The sequence below is a fragment of the Calonectris borealis genome, chromosome 6 (genome assembly GCF_964195595.1).
Source record: "Calonectris borealis chromosome 6, bCalBor7.hap1.2, whole genome shotgun sequence".
In the NCBI taxonomy this organism is placed as follows: Eukaryota; Metazoa; Chordata; class Aves; order Procellariiformes; family Procellariidae; genus Calonectris; species Calonectris borealis.
The window spans coordinates 2818155-2840238 of record NC_134317.1 but is presented as its reverse complement, the minus strand read 5'-3'; the positions used below and the strand labels follow the sequence as shown (position 1 = coordinate 2840238).

General features: G+C 47.9%; 1 protein-coding gene across 1 annotated transcript; it reads left to right on the top strand.

Moving 5' to 3' along the window:
* Positions 1-3459: 3459 nt before the first annotated feature.
* LYPD6 (LY6/PLAUR domain containing 6) lies at positions 3460-11576 on the top strand. Its single transcript, XM_075152679.1, has 4 exons — positions 3460-3577; positions 5326-5424; positions 10187-10317; positions 11373-11576. The coding sequence occupies exons 1-4, from the start codon at positions 3460-3462 to the stop codon at positions 11574-11576; spliced, it is 552 nt and encodes a 183-aa protein (XP_075008780.1).
* The last annotated feature ends 10508 nt before the right edge of the window (positions 11577-22084 follow it).

Sequence of the window (22084 nt, the reverse complement as noted above, 5' to 3'; positions counted from 1 at the left end):
CGCCCTTGATGAAGCTTCTTAGGGCTTATAGGCTTCATGAAGAGAAATGTCATTTTGGATGATTTGGGCAAAAAAAGTGTAACTGAAAACAATTTTTTTGTCAAACGTCTGCAGGTTTTAAGAGAGTGCATCCATATATACATATATACCCTTCCTTTAAAAACAAAAAAGTGATTACATTTTGGTTTTATGTGTGGGCGTAAAAACAGAGAGAATGAGTGCGCTCAGAGAATTACTGTGCTGAACAGTTATTATTGAATATGTCTGATTTTATTCAAAATAGGTTTTGATATTCCACTCTCTGTGAAATATCAGTATTACCTCAAACATCAAGGAATACTTTCTCCACCAGATGTAGTATATTTGTACATCTATTTTGCCCCTGTGAAAGACAGAACTATGTGTACCCACGCGCACACACTCAAAACATTCGTGAAATATTGAGTATTCGGGTTTCTGAAGTAGGCACGTCTCTCTACGCAGAAGTATTTATTTTTATACTATCTACTCCTGTATGAAATGACCAGGTAGAACATGCTTGCTGAAAAGAGCACTGACTATAACGGTGGAGGTGTTTTGTTCAATAAATACTTTCTACTTCAGTAACTAGTTCAGACCAGTGGCCAGGCTGGCCTTGCTCTGGTCTGCTCAGGGTTGTGTTGTAACATGGAGGGATTTTTAGATTTTCATTCCTTACCTGTAATTAAATCTGTTTCAACCAGATAAAATAGAGGTGGGGAAGCGAATTCTATATATTCATTTGTGGTTCTTGCAACTCATTAGAAGCGGTGTTGGCAATTAAGCTACTTGTAATTACAAGAGGCACGGTGTGAGTATTTTTAGCATGCAGCTGGAGGATTTCTGCCACCCTTCCCGGCAGGACTGACAGCCACTTGTCTTCCGAATCCGACGACGAGGCAAGTACTGACAGCTCCACACCGACGTTTGGAGATGGGCTGAATAAGCAATTGGTCTCATGAAAGGGAGCGTGTTTGATAGAGGGGAAACTGGTGTCCCCGACTGGAAGACTTTGGTCAGTCCTGTAACTACAAGTGCTTTTTGTGATTATGATGAGAAAACCCAACAAATTCATTTCCTATTATACTTGGGAGGAATTCTTGCCATTATTTTAATCTTGCTGTGTTTTAACTTAAAATATTGCTATTTGCCCTTTTGTGTTGATAACACGTTAATCGTAGGTCGCTGCTGAGAGTCTGTGTTGAGCTATGAGAAGCTCCTCTCTTTGGGATGGAGGTCCTAATTTTTTTGGTACTACAACGCAGGATTGCTGCTGAGACCGTGTGAACCCACAGAGAGTTTCACTGCACACTGCTGATTTCTTGAAACGAATAATGGGGCTTGTAAAATCTGCCTGGTTTTGTTTGGGATAAAAAAATAATCCCCAAATCCCTCTCTCTTCCAAACCTTCATTATCTTAACAGTTTGCATACGAAGCAATTTCCACATGAAACCCAGTTGCGTTGAGTGGCTCTGGTCAAGCGGTGAGGAGAGAGGCTGGTGTGTGCGGTGATGGACAGGTCTCCTCTCGGGTAGGAAGGGAGAGACTGGGCTCAGGAGTCCGAACACGTCTGGTTTCCTCGGGCCGAGCATCGCCTGTGGCTTGTGTTACGTACAGATACGTGCCCCGAAACCAAACGTGGAGCGTGTCTGCCCGGTGCCGTGGCTTGTGCAGCTTGGTGGCTCCTGTTGTCCTCAGCTCAGGACCATCAGGACAGCGCTGGCATTTGGCCAGCTCAGCTCCAGCTCCGTGTGTATTTAGCCATGAGGAACTTAAAAATGTGAATAGTCCTAAATCCACGCAGGTACCCGGCTCCCGCACCGAGGTGGACTCCAGCTGGCTTTGCTGCGGGCTTTTCCTCCAGACCCCACAGAGAGCTGCTGGTCCCATTTCTTTTGTCTTTCCTGTGGCTGGGAGAGGTGGTTTTATTTCCTTTCTGCTTCTAATCAGGATTTCATTTTCCTCTGGCTGATAAGCATCTTGTGGAGTAAACCCAATGGAAATTGGCATTTCCCTCTTCGTAAAGTTAAAACAACAAAGTTTAATGCACCGCGTTGTCTGTTATCTGTTTCCCTCGCTATTTTTATGGATTTCATGGTGTTTTAATAAAAGGGCTGTTTTCAGATAAGAGCCAAGCATAACGACAGCCCCCCCGATGGCCATCGCGTTGCTGGTCCTGTGTGGGTCTCAGCTGCCAGACAAACATTTGGAGGCAGAGGTGGAAGGTTACATCCCCGCCCCTGGAACATCTTTCCTGGGGAGAAAAAAAAAAAAAAAAAAAAATTTGATTTATTAAATAATAGCTACCACGCTTTCAAAGTTGCTTAGGAAATAGCTGGGTATTGCAGATCTCTTGGTCAGTCCGAGTGGAAAAAAAAAACCCCAACCCTGTGCGTGCTGGATGGATGCCAGCGGCCAGGGGAAACCAGCGGCTCCTGCCTGGCTCGGCCGCCGTGTCCTCTCGGGGTTTTCCTGTCCCGCTTGGTTTCCGAGGCACGTTTTCATCATTTTTAAGGAATTGTAATAATATGAGCTGTGTATTTAATGATGCATTAGTGTTGCCTGTTCCTGGAGGGGCTCCCCATAGCCTGGGTGCAGGGATTGGGATGGTCCTGAAAGCTGCTGGTTTTGGGATGGCTTCGCAAGTGGTGCTGCAGTGGGTATTTGTTTCTGCTTAAATTAGTTCCCTTCATTCAGGGACATGGGAAAAATACTGTGCATCGTTGGTCACAGAGGGGATAAAACCCTTTGGAGCATAGACGAGGAAAATGCAATAATCACCTTATGTTACTAACAGCAGCCAGCTGAAGTTAAGAGACAACCTGCGGCAGCTGGAGCTCCTCGCCTTTCCTGAGATATGTGGAAAGTAATGTGGAGCTTCTGGTTTGCCAAAAAGGTGCATTTTAGAAGGGTGTGAGGCTGTGTTGGAGTGTGGGCGTGGGAGACCCACCGCTGCTCCCCCAGGCATCCCGACAGGTCTCCAGCTACTCTGTTTCCTTTCTTCCTGGTCTAATTCTGCAATTTTCCAGTATTCTCTAAAAGTTAAATCCCGTCGCAGTGCAGTCTCCGATGACTTTATCAACTGAGGTTTTTGAAAACCAGTCGCCGACCGGTTAAATTGTAAACGGTGACAAACCCGACCGCCCTCCCCCTCGGCTCCCGTTTGCGGCTCTCTGGCTGGGAGAGGGTTTGCCCGAGTCCCTTTCCCAGGCGGTGCCAGGGGTGTCACTGGAGCCGAGCCAAAGTAAGGACCCCGCTGCCTGCCCCCGCGGGAGGGCAGCTGAAGGTTCGTGGGAGCATCACGGTTTTTGGTAAGGTTGGGTTGCTGGGGGCCGAGGTGGTGGCCGGGCTCTTCGCGGGTTTGCTCTGCTCACCCTTGTTCTCTCCTATTGCCCAGGTGAGGTTTTTCGGCCGCCGCATGAGTACGGCTTCGCCCGGCGATGGCCTCGCAGCCCACGCCGGCGTGGGTGCTGCTGCTCAGCCTGCTGGCCGGCTGCCTGCCAGCCGCGCAGCCCCGGGACTTCACCGTGAAGGACATCGTCTACCTCCACCCCTCCAGTAAGCCACCTTTGCGCGGGCTGCAAAGCCACGGCCGGCCGCGGCGCGGGGGTAAGGACGAGGGTGAACGTGTGTTGAGGCAGCAGAAGCATCGGGGCTGAGCTGAGTGCTGAGCAAAGTTTAAATAAATATCCTCAGTACTCGTAAAACTTGTCGGTATAAAACCAGACCGTTGCTTCCCAAAGGGATTAAAGGACGGATAGGGTTACAGGCAGTTGCTGAGCGTGTCAGGAGCTTTTTGTTCACTGTTTTCTGTTCCTCAATAATCTCTCTGGCCGTAAGACCGAGCCCCACGGCCACGCGGTTTGCCCGAGCACATCGATAGCTGTGAGCAAGGGCCAGACACAACCATTTGCAGCTGTGGCACCAGCTGCTCCTGGCTTTATTTCAGTTCCTCCCTGACGCAATGCTATAGCGAAGTTGGGCATCTTTACATCTTCCATGGACTCTCCTTTCACTAGTCTGTTCACTTCATCGGGTACAAACTTATTTAATTCTAGAAGGAGAGAGCTGTGCCTGCCATCTATTCCCAGAGAGAACTCACCGCCTTTCCGAATTTGGCTGAAAAATTTATATTCTGTACAAGCAAGATGAAACTCCTGTTTTATGCCGTAACCACGACCTGCTAGAGGTCCAGGGTGAGAGGGGTGAATTTAATTAGTGCTGTTGTGTTGTCCCACCCCAGGCTGTTCCCTGATGGCAGCACCAGCCCCACCAGAGATGCTCCCAGGTGACTTATAGAATAGAATCATAGAACAGTTAGGGTTAGAAGGGACCTGTAAAGGTCATCTAGTCCAACCCCCCTGCCGTGGGCAGGGACATCTTCAACCAGATCAGGTTGCTCAGAGCCCCGTCCAACCTGACCTTGAATGTTTCCAGGGATGGGGCATCTGCCACCTCTCTGGGCAACCTGTGCCAGGGGTTCACCACCCTCAGCGTAAACAATTTCTTCCTTATATCGAGTCTAAGACTCGCTGGCCCTTACCCAAGCAGTAAAGAAATAAGCAATGAATGCCTCTTGCTTCACCTCTCATGCCCGAACGGGGTCTGGCCCAGAGCCGGTGGGAAGAGGAGGAGGTGAAGAGGAGGGAGAGGTGAGATGTGGCCTGCGGGGCTGCGGAGGCTCCGCTTACTTCGCCCCGTGGAGATAAATGTGACCCATTCACCATTTGGCTTCTGAGAAGGTGGCAGCATCTTGAAGAAGTATTGAATGTGCTACAGAAGCCCTGCCAGGAGACCACTTAAGAAGTTACGCTCTTCGTTTGGCGAGATAAACTAGGACGGAGCCTGCTGTTAAAAACTGGAGGTTCAGCAAACTGATTTTTCTTTCCTTTGGGGACATCAGCCTGCCTTCAAAAGGGGTAGCTCGTTTCCTCGGTGGGAGAGTTTCCAGAAGTATTTTAATCCATCTGGTATTTTGTTATCAGCACTGATAAAATAGCAGTATTGGATGTGAGCTCTGATACCAAGAGAACAAGTACTCCTTGCTCACATTAACTCCCTCTGAAGTGGGCACTTCTGCTGGGTCAACAGGGTTGAACCGAGCCCTTATTGTGTCTGTGCGTGCCCTTCCCGCATTGCTATTGGTGATGGGGTTTTTGCAAATCAGGACCAACTTGATGAAGTTGACAGGTATACTTGTAGAAAGATAGGTCTGAAGAGAACAAATGCTGCTGTGTGCCTCTGAAAAGCGTAGTAGAACCAGATTAATCGGCTCATTTTAACTGAGTATTTTCCATTCCTTTCAGCCACACCGTATCCTCACGGATTTAAATGTTTCACCTGCGAAAAGGCAGCAGATAATTACGAATGCAACCGATGGGCTCCGGACGTCTATTGTCCAAGAGGTAACCAGCCGCACGCTAGCGTTTAATTTAAACCCACCTTACGACAACCGCTCGCTGGCCCCACCGCAGGGACAGCACTGAGCCCCCGTTATTCCTTACGCGTACTGGGATGCTGGTGACTGCTGCTCCCGCTTGTAAGCCGCCTCAACAAGAAAGATGTATGTAAGCGATACGAGTAATCCTTTAAGCTTTTCCGTCTCTTTGCGGTGGATGAGGTTTAGGACTTTCATCTACTCCCCGTACTCCTCTAGCTCAGCTGGAAATTAAATCAGGCTGATGTTTATTTAAGGGTTGCATCTCTCTTACTGGTGAGTACGGGACAGGTTCTTGCTTTGTTCGCTTCCCTCCCTATGGCACAAGCCCACGCTTCAGGGCAGCCTATTTTCAGCTGGCATCAAGGTATTTTCAGTATTTTGGGCTCGTAACTCCCATCGGAGTCTGGAGTTGGGAACAGCTCAGAAAGGGCTTTGGGATACAGGCACCCAAATATCAGATCCAGGTACCTGTGAGTCCCTCAGATCTCCCCCTCTACCGCTTCTCTTCTTGAGACCCTCACGAGCATTAAGGTTGTCCACAGCCCCTGACGAAGCCCTGGGCACGGCTTGGACGTGGACTGTGTCCTCACCAGCGTGGGAGCCACGTGTGGGCGGGAGGCAGGGACGCTGCCGGGGCCGGGCGGGCAGAGGGATGCTGCCGGGGCTCGCCGCTCCCCGGGTGCTGTCTGTAGGCTCGGCAGCGCCGTTCAGCATCTATCCGGAATGTCTGTGGTCTCTTGTGGGACATTACAAATGCCCTCCGAAAATATTTAATTTGGAAAGAGAAAAGACCACAACCTCCTCTGCAGGGACGAACCAGCTGTGTTTGCAGCCTGTGTCAGAGCGCGTTATCTGTCCGAGAATTTATTTGCTTTGAGCTCAAATCAGCACAACATCAACAACGATAAAAGAGATCGGGCTGGCTGGCACCAGATGAGACCAATGTTCACGGACGCTCCCTGCTTTGGCAGGAGTAGGTGGTATTTAAATGCCGAAGGGCAGCGTTACCCGCAGATCGCTGTGCGAGGAGAGAGGCGCGACTCCGAGGTCTGCCTTTAGTAACAGCCAGCAGAAATGACTTGACTCCAAAAAAAATGCTGATCGGGAGAGAGAAGTTCATACTTAACGGCTGTTTAGGGGAGGGGAAACCCATGCTTTGGTGCGTCTGTAACTCATCAGCTGTGTTCAACCAGAGCGGAGCCGCTAGTTAGGGTCACCAGCCCTGCTGGTACGAACACCCCCTGTTCATGAAGGAAGGACGGGGTTTTAGCCGTGAGAAGGGGCTAGCTGGAAATCTGAGTCTATCTTTAATCTTCAGAACAGAGGACTTCTTATCTCCTTTAAGTGGAGGGATTCGAGAAGGCTTTGCTGCAGGCAGAGCGTGTTGGTGCCCAGACTGCCCCGACATCGCATGCCTTGGGGCTGGAGCACGGCTCTGCCGGCGGCACGGACCCCCAGCCCCTCGCTGCCGGCGTTGGGGCGAGACCAGGGCCCTCCACTGCTGAGTCAGCAGTCACTGAGCTGCGGACGATTGGGGAAAGGGCTTGGGCGCTCTGGCTTAAACGCTCTGTCCTTATTCTGCGCAGTGGAAGCAAAGCTGATAATGTCATTGCTCCCCACGCTGCAGAAATCGGCCGTTGCTTCGGGATGGCTTTTGTTGGCATCTCTTAGCGTTACATCCAATACACCTCCACAGCAGAAAGCTTTTATTAAGCCAGCTTCTTTCTTGCTTGCTTTAATTTTCAAATGTGAATTGGAGTTCTTGTGAGGAAGCCGCAGAAATGCAGCCTCGGGTTTGAGGCGTGACTCCAGGCGTGCTCTGGGGGCTGGGGTTATCATTACCTTATCTCTGGGGGTCAGAGGGGTGTGCTTATGGCGTTGCCTCCCTTGCTGCGGTGATCCGAACCCTTCTTGGTTTGCTTGGGTGAAGTGGTGGGAGAAAACGAGAAAACTCCATCCTGGTATTTGCTTTTTTTTTTTAAGACAGAATGCTATTGAAACCAAGCAAACCAAAATATTTTCATTAACTATAATGTAGGACTTAAGGGGAACCACATTTTGTGTATAACAAAATTCATTATAATGGAAAGTAAGCACATGAATCCTTGTATTGAACAGAGATTAGAAAAAGCATTTCCTAGAAGGCAGGCCTCCTGCTGTGCATTAGCCTTGTTTTCTGTTGTTTATTAGCTTCAGCTCAAGCAGAAACTGTGTTAGTGATCTAATTTGTATGGAAATACTGCATCAAAATACTCCCAGTAGTCTATTTTGGGGCAGTCCGTGGGCGGGCTGACATCTCGATGACGGCCACCACCACCACGGTGATGTTCCAGCCACTGAGGTGGCACCCGAAAGCGCTGTTAGAGGCTGCGGTTGGGGGAACGAGCTCTCAAAAGTCAACGTGTGACTCTGGGCTCTTTGAAATACCAGATTCGGTGTTTCCCTACCCACTCCTGGCAGGTCGAGACGGGGGCTGGCTATTGTATATAGGCGTTCGGAGATACCTCCTAGCTGAAGCACGTCATGCAGTCTTTGCAAGACAGTTCCACCAGAAGAAGGAAAAATGCGAAAGAAGAGGTGACGGTGTCACCTGCCATGCCGGGGGTCCGTGTAAATCGACAGCTCTGAAAATCCCCCAAATAATCCCATAGAGCAACAATCTCATTTTCAAATGCTTTTGTAATGGAACGTGTTGCTGGGCAGCCTGAATATCACACCACAATCAGCCTGGCTCTCAAGTGCCTTTAAAGACGCTCCGGAACCGCAAAATTTAGGAAACATAAACCCATGCTTTTTTGGTACAATACCACCGAGACCCGTCCTTACCCTGCGGCCGTACTGCTGCCTGGCTTGGGCACCGCCGTACTTAGAAGCATCAGCTTTCATGCTGCAATGTCTTATTTGGGTGGCTCTAGATTTCTCTGATGTGAGTGGATTTTGTTGCTTATTGAGGACTGACTTGGTGGCTGCAGCCCTGCCTTGCAGGAGCTCGTAGCCATCAGTGACGGCGGCGCGAGGAGAGCGTGTTTGGTCCCTCTGTGCCGGGGAAAATACGTATCTCCAAGATGATTGCACAATGTTTTCTATAAACACACTTGGAAGAAAGAATGAAACAGCCTTAAAAGAGTTATGGGGTGCTAGAAGCTTTATTTGTTCCATCTGGGACCTGTCAAGGGCAAGCTCCGCTGCACAGACAGAGCCATTCCAGCAGAAATAAAGCTCCAGTGATGCACGCCCGGATTTGCTGGGGAACGGCACTTCCAGGCGAGGTCCTGGGAGAAGCTCAAAGCCTGAGAGTGCTCCCCTGGGGTAAAGCTTCACCCCTCGGGGCAGCAGAGCCTGGAACACGCATTAAAAGCCGTGCGTTGCAGCCCTGGCCGGTTTGAAGGAAGACAGCACGCCCAGCATCTCCAGCCTCTGGTGATAAGTTAAGTCTGTTTGCTGTGGATATCGCGCTTGAGTTAAGAGCAGGTCAAAGATACGACAGGTTTCTGAGGGGCTTTATTGCCTAATGAATAACGCGTTCAGTCGGGAATCTCGCTCGGCTGTTGCCGAATGCCTAAAACATGAGAAGTATGCAGGGCTTTGCCCATCGGAGATGAGGGCTGAACAGGAACGTTCACTTTAAATTAATTACAGTCCTTTTTTTCCCCCTGTGAAAGCAACAATTTTATTAATAATAATAAGGTCGATTAATAAAGAAGCAAGGTATAATTTAGAGAAGAGAGATATAACGGCATGTTTCCTGTGTTGAGAATCCAGTGTTTTCATCTTGGAGGGCTGGGAAGGGGACCAGCACCTTCAACTTCCCTCTGACGACTAAAGCATGAAATAAACCCAAATTCCTTTACGCCTGAGGATAACCACAGCGTTTGTCAGACATCCTGCTTTGGATTTTCTCTGTGTTTTACAAGTGCCCCTAGAGGAGTAGCTGAAAAGAGGAGGAGGAGGAGGAGGAGGGGGGTCTCCCTTGGGGACAAGGGAGCCCCCAGGAGAAGCGTGCAGAAGATGCGATGGGAATACAAGGACACAATCCATTTCGTGGTGCCTTTTCCAAAGACTGGGAAACTGAGAAATACAGAAATCCTCCCAACTGTTCTGTTGGTCTTTTGGCATTATTTTGTAGATGATAAAACTGAGGGGCAGAGAGGGTGAAGGATCTTCTCTAGGCTACGCAGGAGCTGTGGGAGAGCCAGGATCAGAGCGTGAGCAGCGAGGACAGCTTGCACGAGCCGCTAGGATATAGGGAAGGGCGTCTCCGATGTGTAATGCTTTAGGGAGTTCTACAGAATTAATGAAGCTGGGAAAAAATTAAGCCTATACAAATGAAAGTTAGCTTCAGACTTAAACAGGTATTGTGAAGGTTTTCTTTTTTTAAAGACAATCCCTATAAAACTATCAGTGCACAAGATTTGGGGTGTTTATCCGAATGTCCCTCCGTAACTTGATGTTACGTTTCTTTATCTGTAACATATAGACCCACATTAGTATTGGAAACAAACCTCCGTGTTCCAGAGTGCTTTGAAACCTCAGGTTTGTGCCAGAGCTTGGGGGGTGGGGGGTGTACTTAGTGACATTTGTGTATTGCAATAAATACATCAAAATTCTCTTTTTTTTTAAATCCCAAGATTTGAAAAAAATCTAAGACTTCTTTCTTATTTCTTCCTATTTGTAGATTATCACAAACCTTGAATTTGACAGGTAAACGCATTTTTCCATCTTTCTAGGTACACGATACTGCTTTAGCCAACACATGATGAAAGTTACTGGAGAAAGCGTATCCGTCACCAAACGCTGTGTACCATTAGAGGACTGTCTGTCTACGGGATGCACCTATGTAAAGCATGAAGAATACAAGGTATGGGATCAAAGTTGCCTTTTTTCTTGTATGAAAACTGGGCAGAATCCTTCTGGCCTCCACCAGAAGTCTGACCGGTTCAGTGGCTAAACCAGCATCGTCAAAAATGAAATTTCTTTTCTTAATGAGCTCCAGCTCATTTCCATTTGTTACAGCAACAAAGGAATAACCTCTCCCAGAACAAAAGAACAATCTCTTCAAATAACTCTCCTCCCGGCAGCTCGGGGGAGCAAACCAGCTCCCCTCTGGCCGAGGAGTGCCTTGCCTGCAGCCCCGCACCGTGTTTGGTCCCCGCCGCTCTGCGACCGATGCTCGCCCACCATCTCTTGGTTTTCTTACTGAAACGGGTGGGGGAAAGCCCCAAAACCGTCGGAGCAGATGCTTTATATCTGAATCAAACAGTTATGTGTTAAAGATTGTCCTGAAGTTTTTTAACTTCTCCAACAGGTTAAAATAAAGGAGCTTTTTGAGCTGCCAGGCACGCTGCAGCCCTGTCGCTGTTTTGCACATAATTTTATGCTCCCTTGGCCTCGGGCGCGTTCGTCTTGGTGCTCTAAATCTCTGTGCCCTGGCAGGGTGCTGTAACTGGCCCTGCCGAGCCCTGGGAAGGCAGAGCCGCGTGTCCTTGTGGGCTGACACAGGAGTCGTCTGTCACTCCAGTGCCTGCACCCTAGGTGATAGGCAACAAAAAAAAACCCCTGTATGAATAAGTACTGATGTCTTTGAGTTCTGGCTTGTGAGCTCTACTTCAACCAAACAGCACTGGTTTTCATCAGTTTACTTTTTTGGGGTAGAAAAGAAAATAACCTCTTGACAATGGATGTGTCCTACTCGCACCAGCCAACGTACTGTTCCTGTACAGGGGAAATTGTTCTCCAAGTAGATGGATTTAAAAAAAAAGGGGGGTGGGGGGGAAGGGGAGGGGAAAAAAAAAGGGGGGGGGAACCAGACTGGCCACTGTGCTCTTTTGCAAATGTCGTATTATTTCCCCTACGTCTTTATTCAATGGCCGTGGTATTTTTCAAGTAACCGAGTTAACACCTGGTTTCTTTCAGATCTGCACCTCCTGCTGTGAAGGAAGCATCTGCAACTTGCCGCTACCAAGGAACACGACAGACGCTGTATTTACAACCCTCTCCCCTCTCAACAAAACACAGAGACTTTCTCGCCCCGTCCTGCTGACGACGGCGTGTCTCTGGTTGGGGCTGATGTCACAGCACTGGGTCACGTTGCCACGCGTGGCGGGTCCGGACAGCTGAGCCGGGTGAGAACATCTGCGTGAACGTTCAACCCCTCCCGACGGCGCCTGCGCTTTGGAGTTGTCTTTGAAAGGCTGATTTTTCCTCCTCGTTTCTTGTTAATGATGAACTAGCGAGCCTGGAACGTGGACGCGTTTGAAGGGGGTAAAACCATCACAGGTTTTCTGAAACTCATGCAAAATGTTCCCAGAACCCACGGCTGCGACCGATGCACGTGCTTTTCGTAATGTCTGTCTTTTCTCCATCAAGAAACGTTATTTAAAACTACCCTATCGCTGCCAGCTGCTCGTACCCTCACTTACTCATTTGAAACTTCCTTGTTCTAATTTATCAGAGGACTAACTCCGGTGTCTCGTTAACCTGTTTTGAGAACGTATGGTAAATAACATATAGTCAGTATGTCTTTGCAGTCTCCCCACATCTCCTGCTCCTCTCGGAGAGATGGAGTAGCAGTAGCTGGAAGGGATGAGGTCAAGGGAGCAGCAGCAGCTTGGGTCAGGCCAGCGTCGCGCACAGAAGCTTCCTCCGAGCTTGTCCACAGCGGCCTGAAGAGCCACCCCCGTAACAACACACACCGGGATGTGCAGAAAACCGCTTTGGTTTATAAACCGGGCCAGAAAAACTCTAAAAACTCTGTTGTTGAAGCAAGTGGAGGTGGGCGCGCGGTCCTTGACCCTCTCTCGAGAGGAGGAAGGCGTATGGAGAGCTGGCGGGCGTCCAGGTTGAGATGCTGGTGCCTGCCGCGCCGGGTTTTTGGGGCTTTACATGTTTTGGCCCCCAATCCTACAGCGTGAGAGAGAGTTGATCCCAAATAGCTTCTGTTATTTTATTTAATGCACTCCCGCTATGCAGTATGGACTATTGCGAGCTACGGCTGTATTTTGGTGACCTGTGTTGCTTGTTTTGCTCGGAAATCATGTATGCAATATTTATTTTTGTATGTTGAGTAGGATCGAAAGTGTTTAAAAGATTCTTAATCCTGATACTGCTAGGGAAAATTGTTGTTTTGCCAGTGGGTAAGCCTCTAATATATAAATTATCATAAAAATATATATATATATAAAAAAAATGTTTTGCATCACTATTGAAAAAGAATCAGCTTTGTTTTGCAGGGTCAGTAATAAAAGCAGGGTGTCCATGGACTTGTTTTAAAGTTAAATCAAACTTTTTTATAATTAATTTTTTGTTTGCTTTTTTTAAAAAAAAAACCGCACTGTAGTCATAAATTGTTCTTTTATGAGTTAATTTTTGGGTAGTCGTGCTCCAAGGTAACGTGTGCTTTATCAAGTGACAATGTGCTTATGCTCTGAAGTGCTTTTTTTGGCGAGTTACGCAGTGAAAGGCAGATGAAGGCAGGCAATGCTGGAACCCAAATGCTTTGTAAACACCTTCAGTGCTTTGAAAGGGCTCCTGGAGGGTACCAGCAAGCCCTCATCTAGCAGCATCCGCGCTGATACCATCAATAGCTGGAAAACTGCAGATCTGAGCATGCAAGGTGCTGTCGCGAGTTTTGGGGCCTTTGGAGTGAGGTCTTCTTGCACTGCGGGGAGTTTTATTGGAGGCAAAGGAGGAGGAGACCCGAGAGCAGCGCTCCCCATTTAGCGTCAGGTGATTTCTCTGGGGGAGAAAAGCAGTCTGGAAGCCTCGGTGTGTTTTGCCGAGTGATGTTTTTTTCAAAATGTATATATGCTTCATTGTGAAAACTGAACTTCGAACGCCGTTTCTTTCCTTTTTTTTAACTTTTTCTATAAAACGAACTTTTCTGAGGAAGCGCTGGCGGAGCTCGCTCGGACAGCCCTTGCATTCTGATGTCCTTCCAGCTCCTGTGACTTGCTCACAGGTGGCTGGTATTAAGAGGGTAGTTGCAATCTGCTATTTTATGCAAGTTAGACGTGTTTCTGGAGACCCTGAAAAAAACCCACCCTGCAGGCTTTATAAAGCCTGTCCCCCTTCTCCGCAAGCTTTCTGCAGCGGAGGAAGCCCAGTGCTGCTCCACAGGCACTCGCTCTGTAAGGAATCGGGGAGAATGAGGTGGAGGGTGTTAGGACTTCTCTGACAGCAATTTAAATATTTATTTATTATTATTATCCTGCAAAAAGGAAGAGTTTAAGTCTGGAAGGACGTCGCTCAGCGGTTGGGGTTAAACCTTGGCCGAGCGTTTCGGCAGCACGGTTGTGTAGGAGACAAGGCCGGATCCAGGAGACGCACTTTGAGAACATGTGTTGGAAAGCCGGCATGATGTGGAAGCATGGGAATCTGGGAATACTCGGGAACATCTTGCTTATCCATTCAACGGAGGTAGGCTCGGGCCGTGCTGCACGTGGCCAGCAGTAGCACTCGTGGGGAGCTCCCTGCCATCTCAGGGCTCACGCGCTGGTGGCGGCAGCTCAGCTGGACCCTTTAAGGATTTATATTTTTATTTTGAGTCTTGTTAAACACGTGCATTTAGGAGTCAGTCAATAAGGTACCTAACCAGCAGCAAGAAGCAGAAGTTACCTCCTGACCTGAGCTGCCTTGGTCAATGCCTTACAGTCAGGTTTCTGCCTGCGTTTTCTGGCTGCTCTGTATGTCACCTCCCTCTATTTTCCATATATTTTGCAGTTTCATTAACAGAACTCCCCAAGCCTAACCCGTGGTTCGGTAACTCTGAGCTGGATACGTATAACTGCCTGGGCTGAGCTGCAGGAAGGGCCAAATCTCTTCATAAGCTGTTGGACTTTCAGGACCACTACCACCACATGCAAGGGGTGGTGCCTGCGGTGAGATGACACGGGCTCCGGTGCGAGCGGCTCATCGTGTACACCAACAGACAGGATCTTCATACCGTGTTTGGGTGGACCTCAGACAGACCAGAGACCTTTTTGGGTACCTGGTAGCGCTCTCTACCCACGAAGACTGGGGTGCCACCGATCAAATTTAGTGATCGGCGTTGTAGAGGTATTAAGCCAAGCCAGTTACTTCTACTCCCTTTGCAGTCAGTGGAGGAAAAAGTGGTATTTCAGGGACTGATTCATTGTATGCTAAGGTGGATGCTAAATTGTCTCAGCTCAGGCACATGATGGTGTGCCTAGGAAAGGTAGCTTAGATGTAAATACTACATCCCACCTAGGGTATCCAGCTGCCAGCCTCGCGGTTATGCCAAGACCAGTGCTTTGCAAATACCTGAGCAGGAGCCCCCCCCTCAGCACATCACGGCTTTGCTCCGACGGTGATGTTGCTGCAGCTGGAGAAGGTCCCGGTTCTTGTGCTGTGCTGGTCCCTCTCCCGCACCGGTGTGCCGCAGTTGTGCTCTTCAAAAGGGGCCCGAGCACCGTCCAGCTGAGCTGCCACCTCCGGCTGTGGTACGAGGGTTATGGACACTGAGCTTAAAAGAGCAAATTAAGGTGACTGAGACCAAGCGGGGAACCCGCGCAGGATCCTCCCTGTACCGGCACGTCGGCGTGCCCGGTCTGCCCGCGGAGCTCTCGGGGGTTTTTTAAAGTACATAAATGCTGAGCTGCACCGTATTTATTTTTTAGGCTCTATATATGTGATAGTGCTTTTAAATGTCTAATTTTTTAACCCTTGTAAATGCTGTACATTTGTATAAATAAATGGTTTAAATATTCAGATGATGTGTGAGGTGTCTGATAACTATGTACAATTGCCATCACCAGCCCTGCTCTCCCCCCCACACTAGGACACTGCTGTCTGCTCCCCTGTCCCCTTTTCCTTTCTCCGATGTCCTATTAGCAAAAAAACCAAAAGAGCTGAGCTGTATTTAGAGCATTTTGGTTTAACTCTCCCTGTAGCTAATGAATCTTCCCCATGGTTTCCTCCTATTGAGCTCCCATAGTTATTTCTTACAAATTGTTTTATATTGGGCATTTAATAAAATAAGTCTGAGGAGGTTCCTCTTTAGTTTGTGACCCCTGGATCTTCCTTTCCCTCACCTGCTCTGGGAAAGCTTTACGTTTTCCATAATTGTGCTGTCACATTAATTTAGTCCCAGCGTGTTCTGGAGGTTTTCATGCAGTTGTTTCTAATTTCCACTCCTGAACCCGACAATTACTTGGATGCAAACAACTTCATGCAGCTAATGAAAGGGTTTCGGACAAAGTTATTTGCGGATAACGCGAAACTTGGGGGCAGCCCACCGTGTTTCTGCACAGCCCCAATTCCCACATCTTTAAGTTGAAGAAATGCAATTTACAGTAGCACATTGACCTACAGCTCCTGCACTTCCCCTTAGTCCTAGAAGTTGTTTCTCTCCGGCGGTTCGGCGTTTGGTGCACCTTTGGCTTACAAACACGCCTCGGGGGAAGAGACTTTATTATCCCATTTCAGCAGATGCCTCTGGAAACACCAGTCCCTGCTCAGGGTGCGGAACGGGATAACCGCCGGGCTCCCAGCCCCGCAGTCATTGCTCTACCTCGTTGCTGCATTACTGATTTTCTGCGTTATAGCGCGGTGAGCTGAAGGCAGGTCTTAGTTAACAAACGCTTTGCTTTAATTTCTGTAAAGCAGTCGAATTCATTGTCAGTAAAAACAATTCATCTTGACTGCGTAGCTCTTTTCCTCCCCTCAAACACCACTAGACACAGCCTTCGCCTGCTTTCTTGGGCAAATCAGCCCAGCCCAGCTTCCAGCAACCCAGTTCATGCAAAACCACCAAGGCAGCCAAAGCGATGCTGAACCTCCTGAGTGCAGTAGCTGTAATCCCTAATAATGTTTTTTTTTTTTTTTTTGAGACCCAAGAACCTCTTCCCCATTGCCAGCCAAAATCCAACATAGTCCCACTAAAACCCAGTTTGGACTAACTGGCTGGAGAGCATTTTTACGCCCCTTAAAGAGGCTCAAGCAACCAGCAAAGGTCATGCCCCAAGTGTCTCACTAGCACCCGGAGGTTCCCATATATTCCCGTTCAAGGCTGGGGAGAGGGCTCCGCATCACGACTTGCTCTTTCCATCAAGAAACTGCCAACAAGTCGAACTCCGGTCAATGGTATCACCATACCTATATGTAGGTAGTGGGAAAGGAAATGGAAAATGCACTTGAAAATGTATATCATGGAATCAATGGCAAGGGTAAGTGAACTCTCATGCTCTGAAGGTGCAAACCTTGAAAATGGCAATGCCCAAAGTGGCATCAATTCAGAATTAAAAAACCAAGATGGGAACCAACCCTCTGAATCAAAGCCCTTGTACACCCCACAGTGTTACAATTCCAGATGCATGTTAAAACGGGCTTCCGATTTTTGTTGCCTCTTGCTAATACATGCTTTACGATGCCAACCTCATTAAGATCAATTGATCGGTTCTTGTATCAATTTCTCTTTGCTCATCTCTGGGCGGGATTCCCCTTGACATTAATCCCAGAGCCCACTTCGATTCCTCCTGAGCCACCCATCAGCCACCCATCTCCCAGGCTGATCTAATAACTTCATTCCTTTAGCATTGACATTATATCTTTAAAAGCATTTTAAATAAATCTCAACTTACATGTATTTACAGGGTTTCAGGTTTCTAACCCGTTTTAAGGTTTCATCAGATTTTAGATGTATAACATGTACACACGTCATCATACAGCACTCAAACCTGCAAGTCTTAGACTAACATCTTCAACACGACGGAGTCTATTCACAATAAATGCAAACAAATCCCACATAGGGCTGATGATACTGGAAAAACAAAGCAAGTGATACCAAGCTGTCAAAAAAAATCCCCCCAAAGTAAGTTTTCATACGCTGAGAGAAGCAATCTGAAAGAGCCAGCTTTACTGACGTTTATAAACATTTCACTATTCTCCAACGTAAAATTCAACTAGGTTTAAGTTATGCTACCTATGTTCCTGTCAAGCTCTGCTGAAGACAGGCTGAACTTCAACTTGTCGGTTCATGTGTGTTAGAAATGACTAACCCCACCTTCCTACCCAAAAAGCGTTGAGCTGGGACGGTGGCAAGGGGCTACAGCCCAGTCCTTTCTGCTGCCGACTGCCGGAGGGAGAACATTTGGAGTAGGTAACTATTTCACGGGGGTAACTTGCTCAGGTTTTTACTGTCAAAATGTAAATAATCCCCCTGCCGCGAGGCTGAGTGCCATGCAGTGCTGTATCTGGACAGCCGAATAAAAGCCCATGGCAGGCGTCGCAGGGACCAGAAAAAGGCAGGGCTGATTGTGCGGACCCTGTAGCTGACCTGGGACGGGTATTTCTCACTGTTCACACTCGACTAATGTCTTACCAACCTAAGCACAAGGTAGGGTGCAACACGTGTGCCTGTACACGGCTTTTTCACAGCCAAAATGATGGGTTGTCACCTGAAAACATCCCACTAACCAACGTTTTGAGTTTTCTGCAGGGGAAACATATTCCAACAAGTTCCTTTCCCAACATTTTCTACCAGTCACCACGTAGTCCGTATGGGCTATCGCTGGGTCTCTTTTAGAAACAAACCCCTCCAGCCCTCAGACGACATTTGCTTTTCTTAAAGCTTTTCCAATCTGCCAGACGCTGCAAATTTAGCGGTAGAGATTACTTTCTCGGTGAAGCATAACACCCAGCTGCATGAAATTTCAGTCTCATAATCCTGTTAGGTTTCTCCTGTCAGACTCGGCACCGACGAGACCTTTGTGTTTGTGCAGCTCCTGAAATAGCAGCCTAAGCCTTACCGGAAAAAAAAATCAAAGTAAGAATTGCCATTCCCAAGGTGAAGGGCTACTATTTTAAAGACACCGCAGCAGCCCGTGGAAGATAAAAGCCATAGTTAGTTTGCAACTATTATTTAGTCCCGGTTTTTACGTGGATTTCAGGTTTGGGTGCTGGGCTCAAAGCTCCACCAGCAGCCTTTGGCTTTAGTCCAGGTAAGACCAGGTTTCTTTCCCTAATGGAGGATGGCAGGATATTTGTCAAGAGAAAAAAGCCCAGCTCTTTCTTGTCCTCGTCGGGGGCGTTAGTGTGTAGCAGAAAACCTCATTCATTACACTAGAAATTTGGAAATAATAGAGCTGGTCAATGCTTTTTCAGTTTAATTTTCATTGGGATACTTGCAACAGGTTTTCAGAAACAATTTTTTTCGGTGGGTAGGCAGGCGCAGGGACGGAAGGGGTTAATTTTATTGACATTTTGCTCATTGACATTTCAGCGTCTTTTCAGCCGCCCAGGTTTCCTAGCTGGCCCTGCAGGGAGCAGGGGTTGGACCTGACGGCCTCCTGAGCCCCTTCCATCACCAGATACTCAGCCAGTCTGCAGCAATTTTCCAGCGTCAGACCCAGCAGAAAACCCGACCGATAACAAAAGGCTGGCGGAGAGAGGAAATGTCCTACAGCTGCCCCGTGGCGCACCAGTTACCCTGAGCTCTTAGGTTCGTTCCTGAAAATGCTTGTGAAAATCCTCCTTTATAAAGGATCCCTACATTCAAAGACAGATTGTCAGTCCCTGACCCTGTGCACGTAAAACCTCAACTTGTGTAAGAGCCAGGCGAGCACGCTGCTACCCATCTACCTATAAGTACCATACCTATTTCTATACAGCATATGCCATGCATCTTTATATATATGTCTCTTCGGAAAAACGAGGACAGGACATGCTTATGGAGAAGGAGGAGCTGGTCACGGACCTTTCCTGAACATGCACAGTCTGTAGTGAAAGGCTACGGTCCACACCTCAGTGCCTAATAAATAGTTTCCCAAATAGGACAACTAACTACGTAGGTAGTGATTATTGTTTTAGTAAAAAAAAAAAAAACAGGAAAAAAAAACCTGGCAAAAGCAATAGGAGGTGTGTGGCTCTCGCGTCTTTAATGAGATTAGCTGGAAGAGCAGCGGCCTTGGAGGGCTGCAAAGATCTAAACCCCACGCGCCATTCGTTCCCGTTTCTGCGGAATATTTGGGTCATTAAATGGGACATGAACCCTTGGGAAGGGACAAGATGCCACAAGAGTCACACCTGCAGAAGCAGTACTCCACTGAGCGGTTTTAGGAAGGACATGGTGATGTTTTGGGTTGATGGTGGGGGTTAGAGAAGCAGCAGGAGGAGAAGGGGCAGGAAGGGGGGGTCCCGACACCCGAACTCTGCGGGCACAACCAGGAGGATGTTGGCTTGTAGGGAAATCCCCTGAGCTGAAAGTCATGTGTTGCTCTGGACGACTTTCATAAATAACAGGATGGAGTTAATACCTGGCTTTCCTTTGATTCCTACTCGGATTCCTGCCTGTAAGAATTACTAATGTTATCGTCTACGCTTTTATCTCTAAACCCCAAACTTTTCTGGTCTCTCTCTCTCCCAGACTCCAAAGTACCAAGTCAGCAACGATCCTGCCCTCTCCCCTCACACACTAGTTTTCTTTTCCACACCTCTACACAAATATACTTCGCTCCTGCACCTCTGGGGCTTCTCATCTTACTATTCATCACCACCTCTATTTTTCAATATTCTTGAAATTTTATGTACTTCTGGATTTAAAACACACTTGCCACAACACTCCCCTGAGAGGGAGCAAAGATCACCGGACAAATTAAAAAAAATATATCTAACTCCGGCAAGTAACCAAAGCAGTCCTGCAAAATAACTAAATAACCACATTTATCTTGAGCTCGTCAGCTCCACTCCCGCGTGTAAGTTCTACTCAAATTAGCAAATTACTTGCTTCAAGATTTTTCAGCGTCAGGTTTTCTTGAGCTAAGCCACCACCATGGTGTATCAGCTGCCGGCTCCGGGGCTGAGCTGCAGCCCTGTGGTCTCTACAGCAAAGTCAGCCCTCGGGAAACCCCAGCTGGTACAAAACCACCCAAGTATTTTAGCAACACTTGAGTTCATTGAATGCCTTGAGGCTTTTTCTCCTGTCACCACAACAGCTTCTCAGCAAAGACTGCAGCAGATGTCACGCTTGGGTCTCCTTCCTCCAACTGCTGCTCAGAGGGAGAGCAGGAGGTTTGCAGCCGCCTGCAAACCCAGCAGGAATTCATGCAACCATGCTGGACTGCCCTCCTGCTGAGCCCCATCCTCCTCCACCCCAGCACAAGCCCAGATAAAGCCCCTCCAAAACCTATAGGACATTTATAGGGTCTTCACTGCCTCAAGACCCAAGTCAATACAGCAATTCGAATTATTTTCACAGTATTCAGAGCCGAAAGGCTGAGAGCATCTCACAGACGCAACTTACCCACGTCGAGGTGACACAACATCGACCAAATCCTCTCCGAAGAGGCAGGATTAGTTCAGCAGCTCAGCGAGAGAGGCCCCACCGCAGGGCCGTGCTGCCGGAGGACGAGCAGAGCAGGGCTGGGGGGGGAACCAGCTGCAGGGCTTTGAGCCCTCGTCATTGCCCACCTGCTGAAAACCTGCCGGCGAGGGAGGGGGGTTCTGTTCAACTAGCAAATGGGGTCGGTTTGGTGTCTTGAAGCAAATCCAGCTTTGCTGTGCTGCTGCTGCTAGAATTTGCTGTTTCAAGAGTTTTTTGTGTTTGAGTGTAACGTTTCAGATGGGATCATGAGCAAATGATTCAGTCTCGGTCACCTGGTTAAGGCACATGTTGGTGTACGTACCCTAAGGTTAAACCCTGCATATTAACAGGGCACAGAAAACCCTCGCACGGCAAAAATAAACTTTGCATCTCTAGAACAGACCTAAACAGTATATATCATCAATGCTGCATGCGTCCCCCGGCAAAGATCTGCTCCTGACAAAGGCGGCTGTCAGATGCCGTTATTCCCCTGGAAACAAAGAGAATTATAATAGAGGAGGATCTTATGAAAAAGCCAACACATAACTTATTCTTGCAGCTGATACAAGATGTTATTGTCATCATCAAGCAGCTGCTGTGAGCCTCGGGCGCGTGTGTGCATATGGGCATGTAGCCCCTGGGACAACTTCCACATTTAGGGAAAAGTTTCCCTACACAAGTGCCAGCCCGCACGAAAACTTAAGGGCACAAAAGGCTCCAACTGACCTGCTTGGAACAGCAAGCACTCACGCACAGCAAGGTTTAACCTTCCTTGGTTCATTAAAGTATGATGAGCTGCACCTTTATTTGGTGGAAATTAGAGCAGGTCTGCTGGCTTCAATGAAATAATTTAAAACAGCTGACAAACTGCCCCCAAAAGTTTTTAAAAAAAAAAAAAGCCCAGGTCATACCAGTGGCAGCAATTAGCGCTCAGGTGTAGCTGAGGTCTTGAGTGCTGACGAAGTTCTTTGGCCAACGGTTTTAACAGCAGGGTCAAAACTTCAATACTTTGCCACTCTAATTGCAATTAAAATTAGTTAGCCCTGCTGAAGTTATGCTTGAAGAGAAAAGGTAATCGCTTAAAATAAACTGCAGGAATTTAACTCTATATTAATATCTTACCTGTAATTAATTTCCTCTGCTGGAAATTCTGACCAACCTTAGTGCTCGTTCCTGACATAGCAATTGCACAGGTGCTACTTTTTTGGAACAAGCATCACGTTGCCTTTCACAGCATACCTAGCTATAAGCATCCTTCCCATCCGATGCTTTTTCAAGCTAAAATAAAATAAAATAAAATAAAATAAAA

Bases quoted from the DNA above. Each gene is read 5' to 3' on its own strand.
- LYPD6 (XM_075152679.1), top strand. From the start codon at position 3,460: ATGGCCTCGCAGCCCACGCCGGCGTGGGTGCTGCTGCTCAGCCTGCTG. The intron at 3,578-5,325 runs GTAAGCCACCTT...CATTCCTTTCAG, and splicing joins CGTCTACCTCCACCCCTCCA to CCACACCGTATCCTCACGGA. The intron at 5,425-10,186 runs GTAACCAGCCGC...CCATCTTTCTAG, and splicing joins GGACGTCTATTGTCCAAGAG to GTACACGATACTGCTTTAGC.